This window comes from Salmo trutta, chromosome 25, assembly GCF_901001165.1.
Source record: "Salmo trutta chromosome 25, fSalTru1.1, whole genome shotgun sequence".
Taxonomy (NCBI): Eukaryota; Metazoa; Chordata; class Actinopteri; order Salmoniformes; family Salmonidae; genus Salmo; species Salmo trutta.
The window spans coordinates 28,220,892-28,247,146 of NC_042981.1; the positions used below are offsets into that span (position 1 = coordinate 28,220,892).

At 42.5% G+C, this 26,255-nt stretch overlaps 1 protein-coding gene across 2 annotated transcripts in view; it reads left to right on the top strand.

Annotated features, from left to right (window-relative positions):
• Positions 1-16,456: 16,456 nt before the first annotated feature.
• Positions 16,457-26,255, top strand: part of LOC115162331 (intraflagellar transport protein 43 homolog A) — a 38,311-nt gene continuing 28,512 nt past the window's right edge. The window contains exons 1-3 of one of the 2 annotated variants that reach the window (XM_029713528.1): positions 16,457-16,552; positions 16,852-16,956; positions 17,109-17,120. In XM_029713528.1, coding sequence (XP_029569388.1) covers positions 16,508-16,552; positions 16,852-16,956; positions 17,109-17,120 — 162 coding nt within the window. In that variant the 5' untranslated portion in view covers positions 16,457-16,507. The remainder of the gene's footprint in view (positions 16,553-16,851; positions 16,957-17,108; positions 17,121-26,255) is intronic. The other variant, XM_029713529.1, reaches the window with a different exon arrangement.

The window sequence follows — 26,255 nt, forward strand, 5'->3', positions numbered from 1 at the left end:
AACGGTATTTGTGACGTTTGGGAAGGAGGGACTGCAGATCATAATTGCACAAGTACATTTCGGGGAGAAGCATTTCACACTATGATTATGTCTGCCTATCTGGAGGCCATGTGCCAAGTATTACAGATAAATAAACAACGTATTTTGTTTGCGATTGGACTTTGTAGTATTTATTCAATTTATACAAATACTAGCCTACGCTGGCACTTCAGGTCACGAAATAGTTTCGGGTCACACAAGAGCAGTGTACATTTTCAAGAAGTGAGAGTATGCCCCCTAGTGGATATGTGAAGCTAATGTGGAAAACATGAGGGGGAAAACCAAACCACTGCATATTACTTGATTTTCATATAATTTACTGATAGAATAGGCATACTTCTGTCATACCTTTACAATTAGCCTGTATGCTGACAGTATTTGTTGGTGATTGAAAATCTAATCATGTTTCTCTGTAGGCCTATATAATTTTAACTTTATGTCATTTTATCTCTGTTTGCTGTTTGGATTGTTGTTTGTTATAACACAGGGCACCATTGAAAAATAGATCCTGGTCTCAAATGGGACTCTCTGTATAAATAAAGGGTAAATAAAATAAAAGTTTGAGTTATTGGGTCTGAGACATAATGTCCAACAAGTGCCTATGTCCTTCAACTTTGCTAAAGTTGTTTGTCGAATTATTAATACAATCTAATGTCAGCAATGTCACTTTTGATGTAAAACTATACTCAGCAAGCTTCCCTAGGGACTGCATGATAGGATATTTTACATTGCAGAAATCTCTACCACTAAAATGTATTGAGACGCAGCATGATTTTTTTTAGGTCATGAATGACATGAACATATATAGTGGTATGAAGTCACTGGTGTAGTTGCAGGGAGAGATTCCATATCAGTATCTCTATATATGGAACTCCAAAGGGCTTAAATCCACATTTACTGGAAATAATCTAGTAAATAATACTGAACCTCCAGTTGCTGGCATGCGCCCAACTATCCATTGACTAACAAAAATAAACTGCGGTTCAGATGCCATAAACTCATATAAGCTATACCAAAACTTTTACAGCGATGCCACACTACAGGGCATATATGGCTAAGGATAACAAAGTTAATACAGGCTCTTTTCCTGACTGATAATTGGCTCAAATTATGACGACGAAAAAGACAATGTAAGCCTACATAGCATGTTTCTATATTGTTTCTGGGCTAATTGGCTGACTTTATCTACCTAACGTTACATTTTATTTGGGCGCTAGCTAGCTACATAGCGTTCATTCCGCCATTTTATTGTTGCTAGGTAACCTTAGCTAGTGTTTATAAACCTTTTCAACGGTCGAAACAATAACACGTTCTATAGGCACGCGCAACCAGGTTCCCCAGTCTACATCATGTGCTGCAGCGCCATCATTTCTAACTAGCTAGTTAGTTGGTTAGCTAGAACACATTTATAAATTCGTATTTCTTGATCCAACCAAAACAATTCACACATTAACTATATACACACATTGACTTATTGCTATCAGATCCACTAAACAAAATAATCAGACAACGTTTATTTCCCGTTTGCTCTGGTGATGTTACATTTGGCTAGCACACCAAATAACCAGTCGAGCTAGTGTAATGTGAGGTAGAGAAAGATTAGTTTACCTTTGCCAACTAGTTTACTTTTGCCAACAATATAACTAAACTAACCGTAGCTAGCATTCGAGTCCAATGTTTGACGGCCGCATTGTTTACATCAAAGTTGGCTAGCAGCACTAAGTACCCCACTATCAACCTCTCTCCCCTTCACTAATCTGTCTCTCCTAGCTCTTCGTCTGCTTCCTCCAAAATGCAACTATATTTTACCCAGGTATATTGGCCACTTAGCTAGTTTAAATTAAGAAATATACTGTCGTTTCAATGAACCGCTAGGCATGTCTTATTGACCTCACGTTACGAGACCAAGCTAGCGGTTTGTAGTAAAACAAATGCTAGCGCTGACACCTTGTGGTGATAATGTTGAACTGTATATGAATTACACCAGGATGATACATTACGTGAAGCAAACAAATATACACTTTATTTCAAGCAACATGCATTTTGAAATTAAATAAAATGAACCCTAAAATATTCCTTTCTGCACACCCTCTTGATAGTGATATATGCTGATAATGTCTCTCTGCTGAGCATTCCATCCTAAGGATCCGCCCCTTTTTTCCCAAACGTTTGCCTAAAATGACATACCCAAATCTAACTGCCTGTAGCTCAGGACCTGAAGCAAGGAAATGCATATTCTTGATACCATTTGAAATGTTAAATTAATGTAGGAGAATATAACACATTAGATCTGGTAAAACACTATTCAAAGAAAAAAAACATGTTTTTTCCCCCTTTGAAATCATCTTTGAAATGCAAGAGAAAGGCCATAATGTATTATTCCAGCCCAGGCACATTTTATATTTTGGCCACTAGATGGCAGCAGTGTATGCGCAAAGTTTTAGATTGATCCAATGAACCATTGCATTTCTGTTCAACATTTTGTATCAAGACTGCCCAAATGTGCCTAATTGGTTTATTAATACATTTTCAAGTTCATAACTGTACACTCTCCTCAAACAATAGCATGGTATTCTTTCACTGTAATAGATACTGTAAATTGGACAGCACAGTTAGATTAACAAGAATTGAAGCTTTCTGCCAATATCAGATATGTCTATGTCCTGGGAAATGTTCTTGTTACTTACAACCTCATGCTAATCACATTAGCCTACGTTAGCACAACCGTGCAGAGGGGGACCCACTGATCCTGTAGAGGTTTTAAGGCCTACCTTCATTACAAGGGTTGGGCTTGCACAAATACATTTTCTGACGGCATGTGGGAAATGGGATACCTAGTCCATTCTCCAACTAAATGTATTCAACTGAAATGTGTCTTCCACATTTAACCCAACCCCTCTGAATCAGAGAGGTGCACAGAAGCTATAGAAGTCATATCTGGTATCCTTCAACATGGTTAGCCTTGTTAATTGTCTAAGAAAAAAAGAAAAAAGAAAAACCCACACTGATCTTGCCAGTATCAAACCAGACTTGTATTTTCTTTATTAGCAAATGATTAACACACAAGTTCTCTTGTGTGTTAATCCACAGTATCATTTTCATTTATTTCTACAGTATCATTTTAAATGGAGAAAACATATCAGCAAAATGTAAATAATGTGTGAGGACTTGCAAATCCTGTTTCCATATAGAAATGACAAACCACATGTACAAGTACATTGGACATGCCCACAAGGACAATAATAATCCCATCATGTCTGCATTGTGCATGCATGCCATAAATAATCTCACATCCACTGTAACCAATAGTGGAGGCAAGAGAAAATACCCTGGAGAGTGACCACAGTGAAGGTTAACTTTTACATGGGCGGCAAAGTAGCTATGTAATGTATGAATTCCATCCTTGTATGGCTGACTGGGCCAGAAACCCTAATCAGATTACACTTGTAGCTAGCATACCAACCACTGGAGAAGGAGGACAATAAGTGTAGCAAAATGAAGCAAATCAGTGCAAAATTAGAGGACATCCTCCAGCAGCCGAGATGCTTACAGCATTAAAATATAGATCAATTCATGATAGACTGGAGGAGACACTACTTCAAGTCTCAGGGGGGGATGACATTACATCACAGTGGCTACCAGAAATTATCTGCAGCTCATCTCTGCTACAGTCACACCCCTTTCACCTCCTCCTACGCCACCAACTCTGATCTGAGTCAATGTAGCAGAATTAAATTAGATTGACTCAGTTCACAAAGTCTGCTCTGCTGGCTGCTGAGATTGATGAGGAGAAATAGGTCAGTGAGTGTAGCAGAGGGGTGAGTGAGCTGAGGTTAATGAGGAGGTCAGTGAGTGTAGCAGAGGGGTGAGTGTGCTGAGGTTGATGAGAAGGAGGTCAGTGAGTGTAACAGAGGGGTGAGTGTGCTGAGGTTAATGAGGAGGTCAGTGAGTGTAGCAGAGGGGTGAGTGCTGAGGTTAATGAGGAGGTCAGTGAGTGTAGCAGAGGGGTGAGTGTGCTGAGGTTAATGAGAAGGAGGTCAATGAGTGTAGCAGAGGGGTGAGTGTGCTGAGGTTAATGAGGAGGTCAGTGAGTGTAGCAGAGGGGTGAGTGCTGAGGTTAATGAGGAGGTCAGTGAGTGTAGCAGAGGGGTGAGTGTGCTGAGGTTAATGAGAAGGAGGTCAGTGAGTGTAGCAGAGGGGTGAGTGTGTTGAGGTTAATGAGGAGGTCAGTGAGTGTAGCAGAGGGGTGAGTGTGCTGAGGTTAATGAGGAGGTCAGTGAGTGTAGCAGAGGGGTGAGTGTGCTGAGGTTAATGAGAAGGAGGTCAGTGAGTGTAGCAGAGGGGTGAGTGTGCTGAGGTTAATGAGAAGGAGGTCAGTGAGTGTAACAGAGGGGTGAGTGTGCTGAGGTTAATGAGGAGGTCAGTGAGTGTAGCAGAGGGCTGAGTGTGCTGAGGTTAATGAGAAGGAGGTCAGTGAGTGTAGCAGAGGGGTGAGTGTGCTGAGGTTAATGAGAAGGAGGTCAGTGAGTGTAGCAGAGGGGTGAGTGTGCTGAGGTTAATGAGTAGGAGGTCAGTGAGTGTAGCAGAGGGGTGAGTGTGCTGAGGTTAATGAGAAGGAGGTCAGTGAGTGTAGCAGAGGGGTGAGTGTGCTGAGGTTAATGAGAAGGAGGTCAGTGAGTGTAGCAGAGGGGTGAGTGTGTTGAGGTTGATGTATAGAAAGAGGTCAGTGAGTGTAGCAGAGGGCTGAGTGTGCTGTGGTTAATGAGAAGGAGGTCAGTGAGTGTAGCAGAGGGGTGAGTGTGCTGAGGTTAATGAGAAGGAGGTCAGTGAGTGTAACAGAGGGGTGAGTGTGCTGAGGTTAATGAGAAGGAGGTCAGTGAGTGTAGCAGAGGGGTGAGTGTGCTGAGGTTAATGAGAAGGAGGTCAGTGAGTGTAGCAGAGGGGTGAGTGTGCTGAGGTTAATGAGAAGGAGGTCAATGAGTGTAACAGAGGGGTGAGTGTGTAGCACACGTGAACTAGTTGACAGGGGAGTGCTAGTCACTTTCTCAATTCATCCTTCCTCGATTCCTCTCCTCGTCTCCTTCTAAAAACCCATTGAAGAAGAAGGTCAGAGGGGAGGGATTTTGTATCTTCTCCTCCAATACAATACAGGTGAGGAGATAGGATGCGAGTAATCAAGGAAAGACAAAGTGAGAATGGCCTAGTAGCCATCGTGTGGTGAGGTCACCCACCCTGAGACCTAAAGTATTGTTACCCTAGCCCAACCAAGATCCTGGTTTTGGAATGATGCGGTTATGGACAGGGGTTGCATCCTAGGTCAGCCATACAGGGATTGTTACACCCACACCAATGATCAAGGACATCAGCTGCTGCTCAAATCTGTGCAGTACCATCAGACAAATGAAAGTGAGTGACAACCAAATAAAACAGACAAACGGAATGTTCAATGACCAAAAAAATACACTTTACATAATTAAAAGAATCAAGACTTTATTTTATATCATACAAAGAATGCCTATGTAAATGGTTAGTGGGTTTAGACATTCATCTTACTCCAAAACAAGAGATGATTGAATAGTTAAATGAATAGTGTTTAATACAAATAATAAGCAGAATGTCAGGGATGGGCTGGAACAGAAACCTGCACACCCATTAGCTAGATCTCTAGAAGCAAGGTTCACCATGCATATATAACACACGGCTATATACCCTTCAGTCTCTCCAGGACTTGGGGCTTTCTTTGGGACCTTCATCCACACAAGGTTAATAATTAAGCAGTTTTCACAGGTCTCTGTATCTGAGTTTAGAAGCATAGACATTAGACCAGGATTTGCTTCATTATTCTCAAGTGATATAACATTTGATATTTCGTTGTAATTGAGTTTTTGTATTGTCATAGTTCTCTCTTTGGGACTGGAAATCAGTTCATTAGCTACAGTTGAAGTCTGAAGTTTACATACACCTTAGCCAAATAGATTTAAACTCAATTTTTCACAATTACTGACATTTAATCCTAGTAAAATTCCCTGTCTTAGGTCAGTTAGGATCACCACTTTACTTTAAGAATGTGAAATGTCAGAATAACAGTAGAGAGAAGGATTTATTTCAGCTTTTCTTTCATCACATTCCCAGTGGGTCAGAAGTTTACATACACTCAATTAGTATTTGGTAGCATTGCCTTTAAATTGCTTAACTTAGGTCAAACATTTCGGGTAAGTTGGGTGAATTCTGGTCCATTCCTCCTGACAGAGCTTGTGTAACTGAGTCAGGTTTGTAGGCCTCCTTGCTCACTTTTTCAGTTCTGCCCACACATTTTATATAGGCTTGAGGTCAGGGCTTTGTGATGGTCACTCCAATACCTTGACTTTGTTGTCCTTAAGCCATTTTGTCACAACTTTGGAAGTATGCTTGGAGTCATTGTCCATTTGGAAGACCCATTTGTGACCAAGCTTAAACTTCCTGACTGATGTCTTGAGATGTTGCTTCAATATATCCACGTAATTTTCCTCCTCGTGATGCCATCTATTTTGTGAAGTGCACCAGTCCCTCCTGCAGCAAATCACCCCCACAACATGATGCTGCCACTCCCGTGCTTCACGGTTGGGATGGTGTTCTTCGGCTTGCAAGCCTCCCCCTTTTTCCTCCAAACATAATGATGGTCATTATTGCCAAACAGTTCTATTTTTGTTTCATCAGACCAGAGGACATTTCTCCAAAAAGTACGATTTTTGTCATCATGTGCAGTTGCAAACCGTAGTCTGGCTTTTTTATGGTGGTTTTGGAGCAGTGGCTTCTTCCTTGCTGAGCGGCCTTTCAGGTTATGTCGATATGGACTTGTTTTACTGTTGATAAAGATACTTTTGTACGTGTTTCCTCCAGCATCTTCACAAGGTCCTTTGCTGTTGTTCTGGGATTGATTTGCACTTCTCGCACCAAAGTACGTTCATCTCTAGGAGACAGAACGCGTCTCCTTCCTGAGCGGTATGATGGCTGCGTGGTCCCATGGTGTTTATACTTGCGTACTATTGTTTGTACAGATGAACATGGTACCTTCAGGCTTTTGGAAATTGCTCCCAAGGATGACCCAGACTTGTGGAGGTCTACAATTTCTTTCTGAGGTCTTGGATTATTTCTTTTGATTTCCCCATGATGTCAAGCAAAGAGACACAGAGTTTGAATGTCGGCCTTGAAATACATCCACAGGTACACCTCCAATTGACTCAAATAATGTCAACTAGCCTATCAGAAGCTTCTAAAGCCATGAAAACATTTTCTGGAATTTTCCAAGCTGTTTAAAGGCACAGTCAACTTAGTGTATGTAAACTTCTGACCCACTGGAATTGTGATACAGTGAATTATAAGTGAAATTATCGGTCGGTAAACAATTGTTGGAAAAATTACTTGTGTCATGCACAAAGTAGATGTCCTAATCAACTTGCCAAAACTATAGTTTTGCGACCTGTACACTCTCGTTGTTTGGCCCTCGCTTCATACTCGTCGCCAAACCCACTGGCTACAGGTTATCTACAAGTCTCTGCTAGGTAAAGCCCCACCTTATCTCAGCTCACTGGTCACCATAGCAGCACCCACTCGTAGCACGCGCTCCAGCAGGTATATCTCACTGGTCACCCCCCAAAGCCAATTCCTCCTTTGGTCGCCTTTCCTTCCAGTTCTCTGCTGCCAATGACTGGAACGAACTGCAAAAATCACTGAAGCTGGAGACTCATATCTCCCTCACTAGCTTTAAGCACCAGCTGTCAGAGCAGCTCACAGATCACTGCACCTGTACATAGCCTATCTGTAAATAGCCCATCCAACTACCTCATCCCCATACTGTATTTATTTATTTATCTTGCTCCTTTGCACCCCAGTATCTCTACTTACACATTCATCTTCTGCACATCTACCATTCCAGTGTTTAATTGCTATATTGTAATTACTTCGCCACCATGGCCTATTTATTGCCTTACCTCCCTTATCCTACCTAATTTGCACACACTGTATGTAGACTTTTTCTACTGTATTATTGACTGTATGTTTTGTTTATTCCATGTGTAACTCTGTGTTGTTGTTTGCGTCAAATTGCTATGCTTTATCTTGGCCAGGTCGCAGTTGCAAATGAGAACTTATTCTCAACTAGCCTACCTGGTTAAATAAAGGTGAAATAAATAGTTTGTTAACAAGAAATTTGTGGAGTGGTTGAAAAAACAGTTTTAATGACTCCAACCTAAGTGTATGTAAACTTCCAACTTCAACTGTATATTTAATTGAATTACTCATTCATTTATTTGTGTATCATATAGTGAATATGACTTATATTGTTGGAAAAGGAGACCGTGTTTCCAGTGATGAGCTTGAACTGGGTCATTGGAGAGGGAGGTTTTTCAGGGAGTTGCCTCAGACCCCAGCTAGAACTATATATGTTGTAGATTCACAACATTTATGCTCTACTCGGGTGCCTAACGCCACACCTTCAGCTCCTGTAATTATGCCTAGTGACACCCCCTCAGATAGTTCAGAGGTGGCCAATCCTGACTTGGGAAATCTTATCACACAACTCGCTCATCAGATAGGACAGTCTATATCAGCTCAAATTAGGAAGGAAGGTGAGAGGAAGGAGGATAGCGGCGCACATGCTCAGAGCTCCAGTGCAGGCAAGACATTGACTGACACACCCTCCGTTCATTTATCTGGTATGAAGTTGGTCATGCAGTCTGACGTGAGAGAACCTCCATGTTTCAGAGGGGAGGGTTCTGACAAGTACTCAGTACATGAATGGGAGGAGCTCATCGACGCTTACCTGAAGGAAATGGGCGTGCCGGTCATAGAACAGTCACAGGAGGTCATTGTAAAGATAACACTCCGCAGCAATACATCTCTGAAACCTCACGAGAACTCTAAAGGGATAATAGATATACTGAAACAGCATTTCAGTGAGTCAACATATTCATCTATGCCTCTTGACGATTTTTATAACACTTTGCCCATAATAGGAGAAAATGCCATGGAGTACTGGATCCTTCTGAGCAAGGCAGTAGATGTGGCTGATGAGTGTTTGAGGAGGCAGGGTCGGAACATTGAAGACTCCAGCCGAGAGGTAACGATGATGTTTGTGAAATACTGCCCAGATCCTTCTCTTTCTGCAGTTTTAAAAGTTCAAAACAGCTGATAGGTGGACGGCAGCTGAGATACAAGAACATCTAGAGGAGTATCAGTCTGAAATGAAAGCCTGAATGCTGACCAGGTCAAAGCGCCAGGCTGCTGTGAGACAGGTGGCCACACATATCCAAACAGCTGTACTTGAAGATGAAATGACAACTTGTCCAGTGTCTCCTAGCCAGAGTGAGGTACTTGTCATCTTTCACTCCAGTGTTTAATTGCTATATTGTAATTATTTTGCCACTATGGCCTATTTATTGCCTTACCTCCCTTATCCAACCTCATTTGCACACACTGTATATAGACTTTTTCTATTGAATTATTGACTGTATGTTTGTTTATTCCATGTGTAACTCTGTGTTGTTGTTTGTGTCGCACTGCTTTGCGTTTATCTTGGCCAGGCCGCAGTTGTAAATGAGAAAGGTGAAATACAAAGGTGAAATACAAAACAATACAAAAAATAAAAACTTGTCACACCCTCTAATCAAACAGAGGGAAACTGCATGCAAACTTTGTTAAGCCTACTTGATCGTGTGCTAACGCAGAACACTCAGACAACAGTAAGACCGCAGCACCCACCTAACCAAGGGTACTTTTACAGGAAATACTGCAAGGTGTGTAACGGTACAAACCACTCTACGCTTGCACACTGTAGAAGGGAGGGTCTGTGTTTGTCATGCTCTGAGTCAGGTCACTGGAAGAAAAACTGTCCGAAGCCTGGGTCCAGATACAGTGAGGAGCCCACACAGCAACCCATGGAGCGGAGCCGTTAAACTAGCAGGCCCACATTTGGAGGGGGGATATGTGGGTCAAGAGAAACAAACCCTCGAGTATGATGAAGATTTAGAACGACGATATGTGAACACGTAGTGCAGCACCAGGAGGGGTTCGGGTCATAGCGCAGAATATACAAAGAGTAACGCAACATGACAAACTGTTTTATGCCCCAGTCACTGTAAATAACCAGTTCCAAATGAATGGGATGCTTGACACCGGCTCCATGGCCTGTACTTTAAGCGAGGCAGCAGAGCAAAGAATGCTTGCAGAAAATATTAGTCTAGAGAAGAAGCCACTGTCGGAGCCAGTCAATCTCATTGGTGTAGGGGGGGAAACGGCACAACCAAAATGCATGTATGAATTTGACCTTAACGTGTATGGGATTAGTTGTTTAGTTCCTGTGCTCATAGTCCCAGGTCAGCATGATGATCTCATTCTCGGTACCGTCATCATGAAGTGCTTTGAGAGACTAGTCAAGAACCATATCACCTCCACCCTACCTGACACCCTAGACCCACTCCAATTTGCTTACCGCCCCAATAGGTCCACAGACGACGCAATCGCAATCACACTGCACACTGCCCTAACCCATCTGGACAAGAGGAATACCTATGTAAGAATGCTGTTCATCGATTACAGCTCAGCATTTAACACCATAGTACCCTCCAAACTCGTAATTAAGCTCGAGACCCTGGGTCTCGACCCCGCCCTGTGCAACTGGGTCCTGGACTTCCTGACGGGCTGCCCCCAGGTGGTGAGGGTTGGTAACAACATCTCCACCCCACTGATCCTCAACACCAGGGCCCCACAAGGCTGCGTTCTCAGCCCTCTCCTGTACTCCCTGTTCACCCACGACTGCGTGGCCATGCACGCCTCCAACTCAATCATCAAGTTTGCAGACGACACTACAGTGGTAGGCTTGATTACCAACAACGACGAGACGGCCTACAGGGAGGAGGTGAGGGCCCTTGGAGTGTGGTGTCAGGAAAATAACCTCACTCTCAATGTCAACAAAACAAAGGAGATGATCGTGGACTTCAGGAAACAGCAGAGGGAGCAGCCCCCTATCCACATTGACGGGACAGTAGTGGAGAGGGTGGAAAGTTTTAAGTTCCTCGGCGTACACATCACGGACAAACTGAAATGGTCCATCCACACAGACAGCGTGGTGAAGAAGGCGCAGTAGCGCCTCTTCAACCTCAGGAGGCTGAAGAAATTCGGCTTGTCACCAAAAACACTCACAAACACTCACAGATGCACAATCGAGAGCATCCTGTCGGGCTGTATCGCCGCCTGGTACGGCAACTGCTCCGCCCATAACCGTAAGGCTCTCCAGAGGGTAGTGAGGTCTGCACAACGCATCACAGGGGGCAAACTACCTGCCCTCCAGGACACCTGCACCAACCGATGTCACAGGAAGGCCAAAAAGATCATCAAAGACAACAACCACCCGAGCCTCTGCCTGTTCACCCCACTATCATCCAGAAGGCGAGGTCAGTACAGGTGTATCAAAGCAAGGACCGAGAGACTGAAAAACAGCTTCTATCTCAAGGCCATCAGACTGTTAAACAGCCATCACTAACATTGAGTGGCTGCTGGCAACATACTGACTCAACTCTAGCCACTTTAATAATGGAAAAATGGATGTAATAAATGTATCACTAGCCACTTTAAACAATGCCACTAATGTTTACATACCCTACATTACTCATCTCATATGTATATACTGTACTCTATCCCATCTACTGCATCTTGCCTATGCCGTATATTCTTATTCATATTCTTCATATTCTATATTCTTATTCATTCCTTTACACTTGTGTGTATACGGTAGTTTTTGTGAAATTGTTAGGTTAGGTTATTGTTAGATATTACTGCATGGTCGGAACTAGAAGCACAAGCATTTCGCTACACTCGCATTCACATCTGCTAACCATGTGTATGTGACAAATAAAATTTGATTTGATTTGAGATAGCACCCGGGTTTAGATTTAGGCTAAACTGAAAATGTCAATTGGCGTCGTTGGAGCTCAAAAAAACATTATGCTAACATGCGTGCACGTTGATTTTGTCCACCCACACCAGACATGATCAGGACACGCAGGTTGAAATATCAAAATGAACACTGAACTAACTATATTAATTTGGGGACAGGTCGAAAAGTATTTAACATTTATGGCAATTTAGTAAGATAGCTTGCTGTTGCTAACTAATTTGTCCTGGGATATAAACATTGGGTTGTTATTTTACCTTAAAATGCACAAGGTCCTCTACTTTGACAATTAATCCACAGATAAAAGGGTAAACCGAGTTCGTTTCTCCTCCTTCAGGCTGCTTCTTCTTCTTTGGACTTTATATGGTGGTTGGCAACCAACTTTAAGGTGCATTACCACCACCAACTGGATTGGAATGTGGACTTCAGTTCATCTTTCAATCCCCCACGTGGGTATATGCTCCTAAAAACGAATGAGGAGATGCTCAAGTTCTATTTTAGCCCCTGGCTATGCAGACGCTCGTTGACCCGCGCGAGCAGTGGGTGCAATGATTGAATAACATGTATGTGTACATTTATTTTGCAACGCTCGCTAACATAATGCGAACAGTGTGGTCAGCATGTAACCCCACACAGTTACTCATGGTTTCGTAGAAACTCCTTGAAAGCAACAGTTCCAAGGCCGTTGCCTATTTATAATCAAATTGGCAGAAAGTGCCCTGCATGCATGTGAAAAACGATGTTGAGTGTCAACAAAGCCCTCACATTCCCTCAGACCAAACTGTCCTCGCCAGCTCCCAATCCGATGAACCCAAGCTACATTAGCTCCTGAAGCCACTGGAACCTTTGTCAATCCAGCCATGCAGCAAGCGAATTAAGACTACCCGATCGCTAAAATACTAAACTATAAATCTTATTTTGTTAAGGTAAGTAAAGTAGGGTGCAGTTAAAACCAATTCGGGAAAAAACTATTTTTAGTACACAAAATGTTTTCCCACCTCACAAGAGCATCTCTCCCCCTTTTTTCTCTCCCCAGCAACAACAGAAAAAAACCCACGAAGCCCACTGCCCACCACTCATAGTCCAACTTGATTGGTTTAAACAGGTACACATCCTTCACATGAACAGAAACTGTCCCAACATATCTAAAGTAACAGTACATAATAATTTAACCAACATAGACCCAACAGCGAAGGCTGTAGTAAAACATAGAGCTTATGAAAATTAAACAAATCTGGTTATATGTACAGCTCTAAATACACGTTTTAACAGGGTATTAAATACAGAAAGTATTACCCCTTTTCATAGCAACTATTTCCTTTTATCTTTGATGTTACATACAAACTATATCCAACAATAGTAGCCTGCTTCTGACTTTATCAGATACTTGCCCATACTGGTATATAAATGAATCAATATAATACCAATCAAACTCTTTTGACCTTGGGGGGTTTATTTATTTAATGCGTTATACTGCAATTGTACTATGGTAATGCACACTTAATAAAGATGGTTCCGTATGATAATTTTTTGTACAATTTATCATAATTGTGCATTACCATGGTAGAATGTATAATGCAGGTTAAAACCATGGTTTTTCCATGATCCACATCTACACCATTGTATAAATGAAGCAATAACTGAGTATTATTTAGGTGCATTGCAGTACCATCATACTACCTAAATAAAACAATGGTCCATTTCCATGATTCAGATCTATATCATGGTATAAATGATGCCATACCATGGTAATATTTAGGTACAATGGCAGTACCATGGTAGTACCATCATAGTTCAAGGCTAAAACCATGGTACACTTCCATGATTCAGACTATGCCATGGTATAAGTGAAAGTATCATAGTAGTACCATGCTATGAATGAAAATACCATAGTAGTACCATGGTACATTTTTGGAAGGGTGTAAAGTTAGCTAACTACAGTAGTGAACATTATGTTGGCAGCTCATTTGAGTTAGCCTGCACAGTGCACACTAAGTTTCTGTAGCTAGGTAGCTAATAATACATCATTTAAAAAATATATTTTCAAAATATATTTACTTACTTGGATAGGTTCTCCCACTGCCTCAGTTTTCTTGGACCTTAGAAAAAAAAGAAAAAAAGAAAGGGCAATCTTCCTGAAGTTTCCAGTGGTAGCAGAAAGCAGCCAGCGATGTGGACGATTGGAGACATACAACCTACTGACTCTGGTCTTCCAACATGGGGCCTAGCAGTGATGTAAAGTACTTAAGTAATAATACTTTAAAGTACTACTTAAGTAGTTTTTTGGGGTATCTGTACCTAAGTATTTCTATTTTTGACAACTTTTACTTCACTACATTCCTAAATAAAATAATGTACTTTTTACTCCATACATTTTCCCTGACACCCAAAAGTACTAGTTACATTTTGAATGGCTAGCAGGACAGGAAAATGGTTCAATTCTGTAACGTACACGCAGGGAGTCAGGAAGCAGGTGCAGAAGGTGAGTTTAATAATAAGAACATGAAGAATATCAAAACCAATACTGCCTGAAGGCTACTGAGGCCTAAATAAAGGGAGAGAAATCAGGATGATAATTGAAGTCCAGGTGTGCGTAATGTGGGTTGCCAGGACCGGTGGTTAGTAGACCGGCAACGTCGAGTGTCAAAGCGGGAAAGCAGGAGTAGGTGTGACAGTACCCCCCGCCTGATGCACGGTTCTACCCGCAGGACGACGCTGGCCAGGGGGACGGCCACGAGGGTGAGGAGTGGGCCAGTCCGGACGGAGGAGGTGGAAATCCCAGATGATGTTGGGATCCAACAACTCTCCTCCGGACCAAACCTCTCCCAGTCCACCAGGTTCTGGAGCCAACCCTCACAACGTCGGGAGTCCAGGAGGGACCTGACGGCATAGGCAGGGCTCCCATTGATAGTCCAGGGGAGGTGGAGGGGTGTTGTAGGGGACGGCACCAGCCAGGGGACCGGAAGGCCATAATGCCAGAAGACCTGCTGGAACAGTGCCTCAGCGACCTGGAGAGCAGTAGGGAGACCAGAGGAAGGGATAAAACATCAGGATTTAGAGAATCTGTCCACAACAACCATGATAGTAGTGAAACCATCAGAAGAGGGTAGATCAGTGATGAAATCAATGGACAGATGAGACCCAAGCCACTAAGGCACGGGAAGGGGAAGGAGTTTCCCTGCTGGAGCGTGCCGGGAAGATTTAGTTTGGGCACATACGGAGCAGGAATTGACATACCGAGCCACGTGCGGGTGATACCTGGGTGTCCAGCGACGAGAGATGTTTGCGCCCAGGTCAACAGCCAATCCCTTATCCCCATAGCCTAGTGAATGTCCACATCTATGTCCCAAAGCACGGGGCAACCACTCGGGAGGGCGGTATGATTGGTGCACTCAGGACAGGAACTTCTCCCGAATTGTAGAGACTGGACAGGGCATCGGCTTTAATGTTCTTTGAACATGGGCGATATGACAAGGTGAAGTCGAATCTAGTGAAGAAATGGGCCCACCTTGCTTGGCGCGGGTTCTGCCGCCTCGCTGTCCGTATGTACTCCATGTTCCGATGGTCGTGAGGATGAGAAATGGGTCCTTGGTGCCTTCCAGCCAGTGTCTCCACCCCTCTAATGCCAACTTCACCACCAAGAGCTCCCGATCGATGACGTCATAGTTCCTCTCTGCAGGAGACCGTTTTTTTTAGTAGTAGTATGCACATGGATACAATTTCTGTGGGTTCCCTTGACATAGGGACAGGACGGCCCCCATGCCCAATTCTGAAGTGGCCACCTCCACCACAAAGGGCAGCGTAGGATCTGGGTTTTTCAGCAACTTTAACTTTCACTGTTACTTGAGTAATTTTCTATTAAGGTGTCTTTACTTTTACTCATGTATGACAATTAGGTACTTTTTTCCACCACTGGCGCCTAGTGCAGTTGCTAGGGGATTTGTGACACAACTGCAAAACTGGGATTGTGATGCAGAACAATGGGCTGGAAATAGAACTTTCAGAATAAGAGTTGGTGCCACGGTGCTCAATAAAACTAATAGGTGTGAAAAAGGCCCTAAAAACTTTGGCAAGTAGCAGGGACATAAGGTAATATTATGAAACTGGCCTCTATGGCAGACGCAATTAACTAGTTTTATATACTAGATGTAGGCTACAGAAAATGTCCTCAAAAGTAAAATAAAAAGTTATTCTATAGGTAACCTGAAGTTACACAGGAGTAGAAATACCCCCCATCACTGTTATGCTAATGAGGCGTCTGTAGGTAGGTTTATAATGACAATCTTTGTCTGATGTGTCTCTGTCTATTGGCCACTTTTACCCAGTAATGGGTAGCCTCTGTATCTACCAGACCAGAGTTTTTGAAAGGTTTGGATGTAGCTCATCATGTAATTTTGGCTTGCCTCTAACGTCACGTTCCCTGCCACTCGAGCATTGACTACTTACGCCACTCCCCCTTATTGGTGTCACCATGGAGATGGTTGCGGTGTGACGCTCCTAGTCCCCAGGAAGTAGTTCCATCTGTAAACGCAAGGGAAAATGGACGATAATCTTCAACTCGGAGACAGTGGACTTGTAAAGAATGTAAGTGATTTACGATTTCAACTTGTACACAGAGTCTTTACATAATAAGTAACGTTAGCAATGTTTAGAATGTCATTGCAAACCTTGAACTTGAATTATGGTTTCTCTCTTGTCGAGGCAGCCTTTTCCAGGCAGCTACTTAGCTAGCTAACGCGTTAGCATTGCCATCCAGCTAACTAAACACCGCTTTACAGCAATTGTGTGATAAAGTTAATATTTAACTAATGCTTCAGAGTTACGACCGTGTTCATGTCATTTTAAGATAACTTTTAGTGACTCGAATTATGATATTCACTCAGGTTGCAAAGTTAGGTCGACGGGCTCGCCTGGCTGCAGAGCAAACATCATCACTGGAGGAGTCTCGACACGTCAGAAAATCCTCTTCTTCTATGTCGATGGGAGAGGTAGCTATGATTTATGATTGACTATCAGTTTTGCTTGTAATGTCTTTTATTTACCTAAAACCAAATATCATATATTACTTGTCATGGCCATTAACGTCACTGCATACACTCCACCTAAATACATGTGAATCATTTCTTATGCATGAACCAAGGAAGAGGAAGAGGTATTGTATGAGGGCACTTAAGTAATGATATGGTTTGGCAGTATTCATTTTCTAACCCTACAGAGTAACTTTATACCACAAGAACATATACTGTACCCTCATAGATTGAATCCATACACCAATCCATATACATTACATGTGATTTGAATGTAGGCATTCTACATACTAACTCAGCTGTCACTGAGTACCTCACACTGTGGTATTAAGTTACTTCATTGAGTACCTCACACTGTGGTATTAAGTTACTTCATGTTGTGTTCAAGGGATGTACTGCTCTATTCTGCTTTATAGATGTAGGCATATTAGAGTACAGTTGTTCCTTTGGATACTGCTACTTTTATGTAAAATTAGTTTGAAGTGGATCCTGCGCAGTAGTATAGTGCTATTATTTTTTAGAAAAGGGAGCGCAAAAAAAAGTAAGTCATAATTTCCTTAAAGTTTGTACCAACAGATGTAGCCAATTGAACAGCCTATCATTATAGAATATGCATAAACTGTATCCTCCAATTGCAACATCTGCACATACAGTATTGTCTAAAAAAAATAAAAATGTTAATACCCTCAAACACAAAGTTAGGCATATGCTACCTCATTTCAAAATAGGCCATCATCACTGTCAATCATGAACGACAATTCTTCATTCTTCATATTCCCAGTTTCATGGGAATATGCATTTAGGTCTTCTTGAATTACGGTTTTGTGAGCGAATTAGAGCAGATGGTGTTAACAAACGATTAGCCTTTGTTGTATTTCATTTCAATCAAAGCATATATCCTGCATAGTGGCACGCTCTGTTGAGTTTTGGTGCATTATCTTTTTTTGGGACCATTCAGCTTCAGCTAACAATGTTTTTAGTGTGACAGTAACGTTGTAGGCCTACTATGCTATGGTTTTATATTCAGTTCTGTTTTGTAAAACGCAAATTAATCATTATGTAATCTTGCAAAACATTGAATCAGCTTTGGTCTACTAAACAAGCACCATTGTGAGAAGTGATCATTAAGCAATAAGGCATGAGGAAGTGTGGTATATGGCTAATATACCACGGCTAAGGGTTGTTCTTAGGCACGATGCACCCTGGAGACACAGCCCTTAGCCGTGGTATATTGGCCATATACCACAAACCCAAGAGGTGCCTTATTGCTATTATAAACTGGTTACCAACATAATTAGAGCAGTAAAAATAAATGTTTTGTCATACCCTTGGTATACGGTCTGATACAGTGGCTTGCGAAAGTATTCTTTTGGGGGGTTTGTATCTTTTGATTTACACAACCTGACTACCACTTTGAAGGTGCAAAATATTTTTTATTGTGAAACAAACAAGAAATAAGACCAAAAAAACTGAACTTGAGCGTGCGTAACTATTCACCCCCCAAAGTCAATACTTTGTAGATCCACCTTTTGCAGCAAATACAGCTTCAAGTCTCTTGGGGTTATGTCTCTATAAGCTTGGCACATCTAGCAGCTGGGATTTTTGCCCATTCTTCAAGGCAAAACTGCTCCAGCTCCTTCAAGTTGGATGGGTTCCGCTGGTGTACAGCAATCTTTAAGTCATACCACAGATTCTCAATTAGATTGAGATCTGGGCTTTGACTAGGCCATTCCAAGACATTTAAATGTTCCCCTTAAACCACTCGAGTGTTGCTTTAGCAGTATGCTTAGGATCATTGTCCTGCTGGAAGTTGAACCTCCGTCCAAGTCTCAAATCTCTGGAAGACTGAAGCAGGTTTCCCTCAAGAATTTCCCTGTATTTAGCACCATCCATCATTCCTTCAATTCTGACCAGTTTCCCAGTCCCTGCCGATGAAAAACATTTTTTTATTATTTTTTTTATTTCTCCTTTATTTAACCAGGTAGGCTAGTTGAGAACAAGTTCTCATTTACAACTGCAACCTGGCCAAGATAAAGCAAAGCAGTTCGACACATACAACAACAACACAGACATACAGTCAATAATACAATAGAAAAAGTCTACATAGAGTGTGAAATTAGGTAGGATAAGGGAGGTAAGGCAATAAATAGGCCATGGTGGCGAAGTAATTACAATATAGCAATTAAACACTGGAATGGTAGATGTGCAGAAGATGAATGTGTAAGTAGAGATGCTGGGGTGCAAAGGAGCAAGATAAATAAATAAATAAATACAGTATGGGGATGAGGTAGTTGGATGGGCTATTTACAGATGGGCTATGTACAGGTGCAGTGATCTGTGAGCCGCTCTGACAGCTGGTGCTTAAAGCTAGTGAGGGAGATATGAGTCTCCAGCTTCAGTGATTTTTGCAGTTCGTTCCAGTTATTGGCAGCAGAGAACTGGAAGGAAAGGCGGCCAAAGGAGGAATTGGCTTTTGGGAGGGACCAGTGAGATATACCTGCTGGAGCGTGTGCTACGGGTGGGTGCTGCTATGGTGACCAGTGAGCTGAGATAAGGTGGGGCTTTACCTAGCAGAGACTTGTAGATGACCTGGAGCCAGTGGGTTTGGCGACGAGTATGAAGCGAGGGCCAGCCAACGAGAGCGTACAGGTCGCAGTGGTGGGTAGTATATGGGGCTTTGGGGACAAAAAGGATGGCACTGTGACAGACTGCATCCAATTTGTTGAGTATAGTGTTGGACGCTAGTTTGTAAATGACATCGCCGAAGTTGAGGATTGGTAGGATAGTCAGTTGTACAAGGGTATGTTTGGCAGCATGAGTGAAGGATGCTTTGTTGCGAAATAGGAAGCCGATTCTAGATTTAATTTTGGATTGGAGATGCTTAATGTGAGTCTGGAAGGAGAGTTTACAGTCTAACCAGACACCTAGGTATTTGTAGTTGTCCACATATTCTAAGTCAGAACCGTCCAGAGTAGTGATGCTGGACAGGCGGGCAGGTGCGGACAGCGATCGGTTGAAGAGAATGCATTTAGTTTTACTTGCATTTAAGAGCAGTTGGAGACCACGGAAGGAGAGTTGTATGGCATTGAAGCTCATCTGGAGGTTAGTTAACACAGTGTCCAAAGAAGGGCCAGAAGTATACAGAATGGTGTCGTCTGCGTAGAGGTTTCTCAGAGAATCACCAGCAGCAAGAGTGACATCATTGATGGATACAGAGAAGAGAGTTGACCCGAGAATTGAACCCTGTGGCACACCCATACAGACTGCCAGAGGTCCGGACAACAGGCCCTCCGATTTGACACACTGAACTCTATCAGAGAAGTAGTTGGTGAACCAGGCAAGGCAATCATTTGAGAAACCAAGGCTGTTGAGTCTGCCAATAAGAATGTGGTGATTGACAGAGTCGAAAGCCTTGGCCAGGTCGATGAATACGGCTGCACAGTAATGTCTCTTATCGATGGCGGTTATGATATCATTTAGGACCTTGAGCGCGGCTGAGGTGCACCCATGATCATGCTCTGAAACCAGATTGCATAGCGGAGAAGGTACGGTGGGATTTGAAATGGTCGGTAATCTGTTTGATAACTTGGCTTTATAAGACCTTAGAAAGGCAGGGTAGGATGGATATAGGTCTGTAGCAGTTTGGGTCTAGAGTGTCTGCCCCTTTGAAGAGGGGGATGACCGCGGCAGCTTTCCAATCTTTGGGAATCTCAGACGACACGAAAGAGAGGTTGAACAGGCAAGTAATAGGGGTTGCAACAATTACGGCAGATCATTTTAGAAAGAGAGGGTCCAGATGGTCTAGCCTGGCTGATTTGTAGGGTTCCAGATTTTGCAGCTCTTTCAGAACATCATCTATCTGGATTTGGGGGAAGGAGAAATGGGGGAGGCTTGGGCGAGTTGTTGTGCGGGGGGGTGCAGGGCTGTTGACCGGGGTAGGGGTAGCCAGGTGGAAAGCATGGCCAGCCGTAGAAAAGTGCTAATTAAAATTCTCAATTACAGTAGATTTATCGGTGGTGACAGTGTTTCCTAGCCTCAGTGCAGTGGGCAGCTGGGAGGTGGTGCGCTTATTCTCCATGGACTTTACAGTGTCCCAGAACGTTTTTGAGTTTGTGCTACAGGATGCAAATTTCTGCTTGAAAAAGCTAGCCTTAGCTTTCTTAACTGCCTGTGTATATTGGTTCCTAACTTCCCTGAAAAGTTGCATATCACGGGGGCTATTCGATGCTAATGCAGAACGCCACAGGATGTTTTTGTGCTGGTCAAGGGCAGTCAGCTCTGGAGAGAACCAAGGGCTATATCTGTTCCTGGTTCTAAATTTGTTGAAAGGGGCATGCTTATTTAAGATGGTGAGGAAGGCACTTTTAAAGAATAACCAGGCATCCTCTACTGACGGGATGAGGTCAATATCCTTCCAGGATACCCGGGCCAGGTTGATTAGAAAGGCCTGCTCGCTGAAATGTTTTAGGGAGCATTTGACAGTGATGAGGGGTGGTCGTTTGACCGCAGACCCATTACGGATGCAGGCAATGAGGCAGTGATCGCTGAGATCTTGGTTGAAAACAGCAGAGGTGCATTTGGAGGGCAAGTTGGTTAGGATGATATCTATGAGGGTGCCCGTGTTTACGGATTTGGGGTTGTACCTGGTGGGTTCATTGATCATTTGTGTGAGATTTGAGGGCATCAAGCTTAGATTGTAGGATGGCCGGGATGTTAAGCATGTCCCAGTTTAGGTCACCTAGCAGCACGAGCTCTGAAGATAGATGGGGGGCAATCAATTCACATGTCCAGGGCACAGCTGGGGGCAAAGGGTGGTCTATAGCAAGCGGCAATGGTGAGAGACTTGTTTCTGGAAGAGGTGGATTTTTGAAAGTAGAAGCTTTAATTGTTTGGGTACAGACCTGGATAGTAAGACAGAACTCTGCAGGTTATCTCTGCAGTAGATTGCAACACCACCCCCTTTGGCAGTTCTATCTTGTCAGAAAATGTTATAGTTAGGGATGGAAATGTCAGGGTTTTTGGTGGTCTTCCTAAGCCAGAATTCAGACATGGCTAGGACATCCGGGTTGGCAGAGTGTGCAAAAGCTAGAGGTCGACCGATTAATCGGAATGGCCGATTAATTAGGGCCGATTTCAAATTAGGGCCGATTTCATAACAATCGGTAATCGGTATTTTTTTATATATCTTTTTTTACACCTTTATTTAATTAGGCAAGTCAGATTAAGAACACATTCTTATTTACAATGACGGCCTAGAAACGGGGGTTAACTGCCTTGTTCAGGGGGGATTCGTTTTTGCAACCTTCGGTTACCAGTCCAACGCTCTAACCACCTGCCTTACATTGCACTCCACAAGGATTAACAGGCTGACTACTTGTTACGCGAGGGCAGCAAGAAGCAAAGGTAAGTTGCTAGCTAGCATTAGACTTATAAAAAACGATCAATCTTAACATAATCACTAGTTAACTACACATGGTTGATGATATTACTAGTTTATCTAACGTGTCCTGCGTTGCATATAATCAATGCGGTGCCTGTTAATTTTAATTGAATCACAGCCTACTTCAACAAACGGGTGTTGATTTAACAAGCGCATTTGCGAAAAAAGTACTGTCGTTGCACCAATGTACCTAACCATAAACATCAATGCCTAACAGGAATATTTAGACCACCCGTTAGATAAAATACGGAACGGTTCCGTATGTCACTGAAAGAAAAAAACTTTTGTTTTCAAGATGATAGTTTCCGGATTCTACCATATTAATGACCTAAGGCTCGTATTTCTGTGTGTTTATTATATTATAATTAAGTCTATGATTTGATAGAGCAGTCTGACTGAGCGGTGGTAGGCAGCAGCAGGCTCGTAAGCATTCATTCACACAGCCCTTCACTGTGCTTCAAGCGTTGCGTTGTTTATGACTTCAACCTGGGTGGGTATAATTTGTGGAAACGTTCCAACAGGAATCTATTCGAAAAACTTCGTAAATAACAAGGTTTCCAAAAAACAACGCATACAAAGTTGTATAGCGACAGAATAAGATACCGGGTAGGGAGTGGTCTATTTCATTGCGTTTTTCACTCATCACGTTTATTCCAAAAAATGTCTCTCCTCACATGTCTGTTTGCCTATGGACAAACATTAAGAATAAGCTACGTGGTGAGTTGATGCCTATTCGGCAGCTAGTTAGCTAGGTTTGTATGCGTTTCTACTTTGTATGCGTTGTTGGTTGGCAACCTTTTACTTTACGTTTTTTGGAACAGATTCCTGTTGGAACGTTCCACAAATTATACCCACCCCTTCAAGCCTGTCAACTCCCAAGATTAGGCTGGTGTAACCGATGTGAAATGGCTAGCTAGTTAGCCGGGTGCACGCTAATAGCGTATCAAACATCACTCGCTCTGAGACTTGGAGTAGTTGTTTCCCTTCCTCTGCATGGGTAACTCTGCTTCGAGGGTGGCTGTTGTCGATATGGTAGGAGCGAGGAGAGGGACGGAAGCTATACTGTTACACTGGCAATACTAAAGTGCCTATAAGAACATCCAATAGTCAAAGGTATATGAAATACAAATCGTATAGAGAGAAATAGTCCTATAATAACTACAACCTAAAACTTCTTACCTGGGAATATTGAAGACTCATGTTAAAAGGAACCACCAGCTTTCATATGTTCCCATGTTCTGAGCAAGGCACTTAAACATTAGCTTTCTTACATGGCACATCTTTCACTTTCTTCGCCAACACTTTGTTTTGCATTATTTAAACCAAATTGAACATGTTTCATTATTTATTTGAGGCTAAATTGATTTTATTGATGTATTATATTAAGTTAAAATAAGTGTTCATTCAGTATTGTTGTAATTGTCATTATTACAAAAAAACAATCAGCCGATTAATCGGTAGCGGCTTTTTTTGGCCCCTCCAATAATCGGTATCGGTTTCGGCGTTGAAAAAAATCATAATCGGTCGACTTCTAGCTAAAGCAGTGACTAAAACAAACTTAGAGGTCAAGAAATGAGAGCACCTGGGGAGTAGGAGTGGAGCTAGGCACTGCAGGGCCTGGATTAACCTCTACATCACCAGAGGAACAGAGGAGGAATAGGATAAGGGTACACCTAAAGGCTATCAGAACTGGTCGTTTATTACGTTCGGAACAGAGAGCAAATGGAGCAGGTTTCTGGCCGCGATAGAAACATCTCCACAGCTTGATGCTGCCACCACTATGCTTCACTGTGGGGATAGTGTTCTCGGGGTGATGAGAGGTGTTGGGCTTGCACCAGACATAGCATTTTCCTTGATGGCCAAAAACCTCAATTTTAGTCTCATCTGACCAGAGTACCTTCTTCCATATGTTTGGGGGGTTTCCCACACGCCTTTTGGCGAACACCAAACTTGTTTGCTTATTTTTTTCTTTAAGCAATGGCTTTTTTCTGACCACTCTTCCCTAAAACCCAGCTCTGTAGAGTATGCGGCTTAAAGTGGTCCTATGGACAGATACTCCAATCTCCGCTGTGGAGCTTTGCAGCTTCTTCAGGGTTATCTTTGGTCTCTTTGTTGCCTCTCTGATTAATGCCCCCCTTGCCTGGTCCGTGAGTGTTGGTGGGCGGCCCTCTCTTGGCAGGTTTGTTGTGGTGCCATATTCTTTCCATTTTTTAATAATGGATTTAATGGTGCTTCATGGGATGTTCAAAGTTTCTGATATTTTTTTATAACCCAACCTAGATCTGTAGTTCTCCACAACTTTGTCCCTGACCTGGTTGGAGAGCTCCTTGGTCTTCATGGTGCCGCTTGCTTGGTGGTGCCCCTTGCTTAGTGGTGTGGCAGACTCTGGGGCCTTTCAGAACAGGTGTATATACTGAGATCATGTGACAGATCATGTGACACTTAGATTGCGCACAGTTGGACTTCATTTAACTAATTATGTGACTTTTGAAGGTAATTGGTTGCACCAGATCTTATTTAGGGGCTTCATAGCAAAGGGGGTGAATACATATGTACACACCACGTTTCAGTTTTACATTTTTTAAATCTTTTGAAATAAGTAAAAAAAAATCAATTTCACTTCACCAATTTGGACTATTTTGTGTATGTCCATTACATGAAATCCAAATAAAAATCCATTTAAATTACAGCTTATATTGAAACAAAATAGGAAAAAGGCCAAGGGGGTTGAATACTTTTGCAAGGCACTGTATACCACAACTGTCAGCCAATCAGCATTCAGGGCTTGAACCACCCAGTTTATAATATTATATTTGTATAAATAATAAGTGATGAGTATGACTATTAGGCGTAGGCAACAGATCTTGATGAGATGTAATTTTAAGCGATTGGAGCATCCTTTGTGGTGTTGAAAGGACAGCGCCAGGATCGTGCAATGATGTTAAAGAAGTTGAACCAACTTGTGGTGCTGAAGGATAGCTCTGCCATTTGGCCAGTTCAGAAACAAACAACAATCATTTGAAGTAGGTCTAAAGCCTAATAGGCCTACGACTACGTGGTATACCTATTTGTAGTCTATAGCTTAATCTAAATACAAATGCATATAGCTTAATATCATTGCACTGTTTGCGAGGAGAGCTTTATTGCGAGTAGACATTTCATTGTATTGTGTATCATAAGTAAACTTTGATTAGCTTGAACACATGGTTACAGTATACCCTATTACAGAATTGAAGAAAACAGAGGTGAACTATCAATTCCGAGAAGTAGTGAGCATAAATGATCACTATGTAGAATAGTAGGACATTTGTTTTAAAACAGGCCATGAAATCAAGCTTTTGGTGTGGTATATTCATGCATCTCAATAAACAATAACCTAAATGCATTATTACCTCCAACTTGGCCCAATTCACATTTCTAATTTATCACCCTGACATACCAAGCTAGAACGGGCCCTGCATCTCAACCAATAGCCAATGTAGGTTAAATATCCCAAGCAGCGCTACAGCAACTTACAGAGAGGGTCAGGCTCTTTGGGTTTGCAGTGGCCACTCTGGTTTGGGTGTCCTCGGCATAATGTAGTTGCCTTAACCAAGTGGGCACATATCGTTCTGGATTCCAATGCACAACGGGTCCTTGGAGTTTGCCCTTTTTAATATTTGTTTTTAACATTCTGATTGGCGAAAGTGGTCAAGCCTCCGACGGGCCTCCACCATGCACGTAACCTATACTTCTTCATCATTCTCACCACCACCAGAGAGAAGACGGCAATACATATTTATTTGGTTTGTCAATCTATCGTTTTTCATGGAAGTTTTGT